Below are 5,765 nucleotides of genomic sequence, written 5' to 3' on the forward strand. Positions count from 1 at the left end.
TTCACCGTCCCTGGAGGTGTTCAAGAGGGGATTGGATGTGGCACTTGGTGCCATGGTCTAGTCATGAGGTCTGTGGTGACAGGTTGGACTTGATGAACTTTGAGGTCTCTTCCAACCTTGGTGATACTGTGATACTGTGACCCAGCACTGATCCCTGAGGGTCTCTGCTGGTTACAGCTCTCCAGCTGGACCTGGCACCACTGACCACCACTCTTTGGACTCTGTTTTGTAACCAGTTCCTGATCCATCTCGCTGTATGCTCTTCCATCCCACACTTCCTGAGCTTACTGACAAGGATGTTATGGGAGACATTGTCAAAAGCATTACTAAGGTCAAGGTTGACTACATCCACTGTCAGGGCTCTACCAGGCATTGTGAACTCCTTTTGCACCCCAGGATGTTCAGAGACAGAGTTTTTCTACATCCTTCACACAAGCTCTGCACTGCAGCAGGCAGAGTGTCCCTGGCCTCCTGCTGCCCCTGCCAGAGGCTGGGAGGCTCCTCACACCTCCAGTGCCTTGGTACCCCAGCAACAGCTGATGGTGTTTGTGCTCACTCAGGTTCCTCTCACCCCACACACCATGTCCATGCTTGCATCTCATCTGTACAATGCCAGCAGCCACTGCTGACCTCCTGATCCTGTGACCTGCAACTGGGGGGACAAAGAAACTTTGCAAGTTGTGGTGAGAGACCAGTGGTGGAAATAGTGGTGGTGAGTGGCTAGAGCAGGATGAGTACCCTGGGCCAGCTTCCCCAGGCTGTGCAGTGAACAGAGACACAGATCACAGCCTGCTCTGCTGCTCCTTCAGGCCTCTTGCAGGAGGCCTCTCTGTGTCAGGACACTGCTGTGTGTCCCAGCCCTGCACACTCACACTTCAGCTGTTCCCTGCTGTTTGCATCCCTGGGACACTTTCTTGGGCCTGTTCTGGAGAGAAACTTTGGGTGAAGCCCTAAGCCTTCAGACTCTGCCCTGAGCAGATCATGTCTTTGTGGAACAGCTCTTGGGGGCCAGCTCAGCCAGAGTAGTTCCCATGGCCTGTCCCTGCCTGTGCTCACAGGACTGGCATGCAGCAGAACAATGACCAAGCTGCCACAGCACTCAGGGCTTGCACAGACCCAGGAGAGGCTGGAAGTGGAAAGAGAACAGCCCTGGAAGTCCAGGTGCTGGTGCTCCCTGGCAGTGATGGTGTGCTGAGACTCTTTTCTCCCCAAACTCTGCACCCTGAAGCTCCAGAGAAATTCTGGAGGAAGGATCTCCAGAAGGAAAATGTTAATGCAAGGTTCTTTATTTTTTCAACCAAACAAAGAGCAGAGGTTCTGCTGCACAAACTCCTGGTCAGCAAAGCAGAGAATGTGTTAGAAAAGGGATGACAGTTTTATAAGGAGCAAAACACCACCACCACCAAATACAGAAGCCAGGCTGGGCCTGCACTGAGTGACCTCAGAACTGCTCTGCAGAAGAATTTATTGCTTCTGAAACCACACAGTGATCAGTTTGCTCAGGGCAGCCTTGAGCTCCTGGTTCCTCAGGCTGTAGATGAGAGGGTTCACTGCTGGAGGCACCACTGCATACAGAACTGACATGACCAAATCCATGGATGGGGAGGAAATGAAAGAGGGCTTCAGGTAGGCAAAAGCACCAGGGCCAAGAAAGAGAGAGACCACAGCCAGGTGAGGGAGGCAGGTGGCAAAGGCTTTGTGGCGTCCCTGCTGAGAGGGGATCCTCAGCACTGCCCTGAAGATCTGCACATAGGACACCACAATCAACACAAAACAGACAAAGAGTAAACAGGCACTGGCCACAGTAAGCCAAAGTTCCCTGAGGTAGGATGTGGAGCAGGAGAGCTTGAGGATCTGGGGAACTTCACAGAAGAACTGGTCCACAGCATTGCCCTGGCAGAGGGGCAAGGAAAATGTATTGGCTGTGTGAAGCAGAGCATGGAGAAAGCCAGAGGCCCAAACAGCTGCCGCCAGGTGGAGACAAACTCTGCTGCCCAGGAGGGTCTCATAGTGCAGGGGTCTGCAGATGGCAACGTAGCGATCATAGGACATGGTGGTGAGGAGAAAATATTCTGTGTCCATCAAGAATAATACAAAAAAGACCTGAAAAACACATCCTGCATAGGAGATATTCCTGGTGTCCCTCAGGGAATTGTCCATGGATTTTGGCACAGTGGTGGAAATGCAGCCCAGGTCAAGGAGGGCGAGGTTGAGGAGGAAGAAGCACATGGGGGTGTGGAGGTGGTGGTGCCAGGCTATGGTGGTGATGATGAGGCCATTGCCCAGCAGGGCAGCCAGGTAGATGGCCAGGACATGGTCACCTGTGATGAGGAAAAGGCTGAGGTACTTAATAACTTCTTTACCTCAGTCTTCACTGCAAGGGCCTCTAGCCACACTCCTGATGTTATGGAAGTCAAAGCCAGGGACGGGGAGGAAGAACTGCCCATTGTAAGTGCAGATCAGGTTCGTGATCATCTGAAGAACCTGAAAGTGTTCAAGTCCATGGGACCCGACGGGTTACACCCACGGGTGCTGAGAGAACTGGCAGATGAGGTTGCTAAACCCCTCTCTATTATATTTCAAAAGTCCTGGCAGTCTGGTGAAGTCCCCACAGACTGGAAAAGGGGAAACATTGCCCCCATCTTCAAAAAGGGCAAGAAGGAGGAACCAGGGAACTACAGGCCAGTCAGTCTCACCTCTGTGCCTGGAAAGATCATGGAACAGATCCTCCTGGAGTCACTACTCGCTCAAAAGAATAGTGAAGAGGTGATTGGGAACAGTCAGCATGGCTTTGCCAAGGGCAAATCCTGCCTGACCAACCTGGTGGCCTTCTATGAGCAGGTGACAAAATTAATAGATGAGGGGCGAGCAACTGATGTCATTTACCTGGACCTGAGCAAAGCCTTCAACACTGTCCCGCACCACATCCTGGTCTCCAAACTGGTGACACATGGGTTTGATGGGTGACCACTAGATGGATAAGGAATTGGCTTGATGGCCGCACCCAAAGAGTGGCTGTCAATGGCTCCATGTCCCAGTGGAGGCCAGGGACAAGGGGAGTCCCTCAGGGATCAGTCCTGGGACCAGTCTTGTTCAACATCTTTGTGGGGGACATGGACAGTGGCATTGAGTGCACCCTCAGCAAGTTTGCTGATGACACCAAGCTGTGTGGTGCAGCAGACACGTTGGAGGGAAGGGAGGCCATCCAGAGGGACCTTGACAGGCTGGAGAGGTGGGCACAAGCCAACCTCATAAGAGCAAGTGCAGGGTCCTGCATCTGGGTTGAGGCAATCCCAGGCACAAATCCAGGCTGGGCAGTGACTGGCTGGAAAGTAGCCCTGAGGAGAGAGACTTGGGGGTGCTGGGGGAGGAGAAGCTCAACATGAGCTCTCAGTGTGCACTTGCAGCCCGCAAAGCCAATCAGATCCTGGGCTGCATCAGGAGAAGTGTGGCTAGCAGGCCAAGGGAGGTGATCCTCCCCCTCTACTCAGCTCTGGGGAGACCCCACCTGGAGTACTGTGTCCAGTTCTGGAGCCCCTACTACAAGAGGGATATGTACATGCTGGAACGTGTCCAGAGAATGGCCACAAGGATGATCAGAGGGCTGGAGCACCTCTCCTGTGAGGACAGACTGAAGGAGTTGGGGCTGTTCAGTCTGGAGAAGAGAAGGCTCCAAGGTGACCTCATCGTAGCCTTCCAGTATCTGAAGGGGGCCTACAGGAAGGCTGTGGAAGGACTGCTCGGGATCTCAGGTAGTGATAGGACTAGGGGGAATGGAATGAAGTTGGAGGTGGGGAGATTCAGGCTGGATGTGAGGAGGAGGTTCTTCACCATGAGAGTAGTGAAGCCCTGGAATGGGTTGTCCAGGGAGGTGGTCGAGGCCCCGTCCCTGGAGGTGTTTAAGCCCAGGCTGGCTGAGGCTCTGGCCAGGCTGATCTTGTGTGGGGTGTCCCTGCCCATGGCAGAGGGGTTGGAACTAGATGATCCTTGTGGTTCCTTCCAACCCTGACTGATACTATGATACTATGACTGGTATACAGCAGAACAATGACCAAGCTGCCACAGCACTCAGGCCTTGCACTGACCCAGGAGAGGCTGGAAATGGAAAGAGAACAGCCCTGGAAGTCCAGGTGCTGGTGCTCCCTGGCTGTGCTGCTGTGCTGGGACTCTTTCCTCCCCCAAATCTGCACAGTACCTGGCTGAAAAGCCCTGGAGAAGTCCTGGAGAAGGATCTCAGGAAGCAAAATATTAATGAAAGGTTCTTTATTTTTTTAACAAATCAAACAAAGAGCAGAGGTCCTGCTGAACAAACCCTTGGTCAGTAAAGCAGAGATTGTGTTAGAAAAGGGATGACAGTTTGATAAAGAGTAAAACACCACCACTAATAATTACAGAAGTCGTGCTGGGCCTGTACTGAGGGACATCAGAACTGCTCTGCAGTAGAGTTTATTGCTTCTGAAACCATCCAGTGATCAGTTTGCTCAGGGCAGCCTTGAGCTCCTGGTTCCTCAGGCTGTAGATGAGAGGGTTCACTGCTGGAGGCACCACTGAGTACAGAACTGACAGCAAGAGATTGAGGGATGGGGAAGAGACAGAGGGAGGCTTCAGGTAGGCAAAGAAGCCAGTGCTGAGAAACAGGGAGACCACAGCCAGGTGAGGGAGGCAGGTGGCAAAGGCTTTGTGGCATCCCTGCTGAGAGGGCATCCTCAGCACTGTCCTGAAGATCTCCACATAGGATACCACAATCAACACGAAACAGACAGATGAAAAAGAGGCAGTAACCAAAAGAAGCCAAAGTTCCCGGAGGTAGGATGTGGAGCAGGAGAGCTTGAGGATCTGGGGGATTTCACAGAAGAACTGGTCCAGAGCATTGCCCTGGCAGAGGGGCAGAGAAAATGTATTGGCTGTGTGCAGCAGAGCATGGAGAAAGCCAGAGGCCCAGACAGCTGCTGCCAGGTGGACACAAACTCTGCTGCCCAGGAGGGTCTCATAGTGCAGGGGTCTGCAGATGGAAACGTAGCGATCGTAGCACATGATGGTGAGGAGAAAATACTCAGTGTCCATCAAGAATAATACAAAAAAGACCTGAGCAGCACATCCCAAGTATCAGATGTCCCTGGTGTTCCATAGGGAATTTGCCATGGATTTGGGCACAGTGGTGGAGATGGCACCCACGTCAAGCACAGCAAGGTTGAGGAGGAAGAAGTACATGGGGGTGTGGAGGTGGTGGTGCCAGGCTATGGTGGTGATGATGAGGCCATTGCCCAGCAGGGCAGCCAGGTAGATGGCCAGGAAGAGGCAGAAGTGCAGGAGCTGCAGCTGCCTTTTGGCTGTGAATGGCAGGAGGAGAAAGTGGGTGATGGAGCTGCTGTTGGACATTCCCTGCCTCTGTCCATGAGGCACTGTCAGAAGAGAAGGAGATAGTGACAAGTCAGAAGAGAAGTCTCTCAGATCAACCAAAACCACTCCCCACAGACCCTCCCCTGTCACACAGACACCTGCTACTTCTTCTCAGGGACCTTCCTTCAGCTCCAAGGCTGGAGCACTGCTTGGTCCTGGATAAGTGTAAAAGGCAAGAGTGGGAGAGCTCCCCATGGAGTATAAGTCACCCTGCTCTGCACCTCACCTGGAGGGTGACCATGCTCCCATGTCACCCTGAGAAGCCACCAGACACTGCTGAGAGCAGAGGGATCCACACCACTCAGTGTCTCAGGGTCTCAGCATCCCACTTGTAGTCCAGGAGACACTTGGCTCAGTGTCCCCTG

The 5,765-nt window shown here is 53.1% G+C and overlaps 1 protein-coding gene and 1 pseudogene across 1 annotated transcript; both read right to left on the reverse strand.

Moving 5' to 3' along the window:
* Window positions 1-1,464: 1,464 nt before the first annotated feature.
* LOC137457374 (olfactory receptor 14J1-like) lies at window positions 1,465-2,052 on the reverse strand. Its single transcript, XM_068169275.1, has one exon. The coding sequence runs from the start codon at window positions 2,050-2,052 to the stop codon at window positions 1,465-1,467; it is 588 nt and encodes a 195-aa protein (XP_068025376.1).
* A 2,242-nt stretch (window positions 2,053-4,294) lies between these two features.
* On the reverse strand, window positions 4,295-5,379 carry LOC137457389 (olfactory receptor 14A16-like; annotated as a pseudogene).
* Window positions 5,380-5,765: the final 386 nt, after the last annotated feature.

This window comes from Melanerpes formicivorus, unplaced genomic scaffold (genome assembly GCF_026170545.1).
Source record: "Melanerpes formicivorus ecotype bairdi unplaced genomic scaffold, bMelFor1.0.p_v2 SCAF_177, whole genome shotgun sequence".
In the NCBI taxonomy this organism is placed as follows: Eukaryota; Metazoa; Chordata; class Aves; order Piciformes; family Picidae; genus Melanerpes; species Melanerpes formicivorus.

What these genes read in the sequence shown, in the direction of transcription:
- LOC137457374 (XM_068169275.1), bottom strand. Translation starts at nt 2,052, where the DNA reads ATGTCCTATGATCGCTACGTTGCCATCTGCAGACCCCTGCACTATGAG.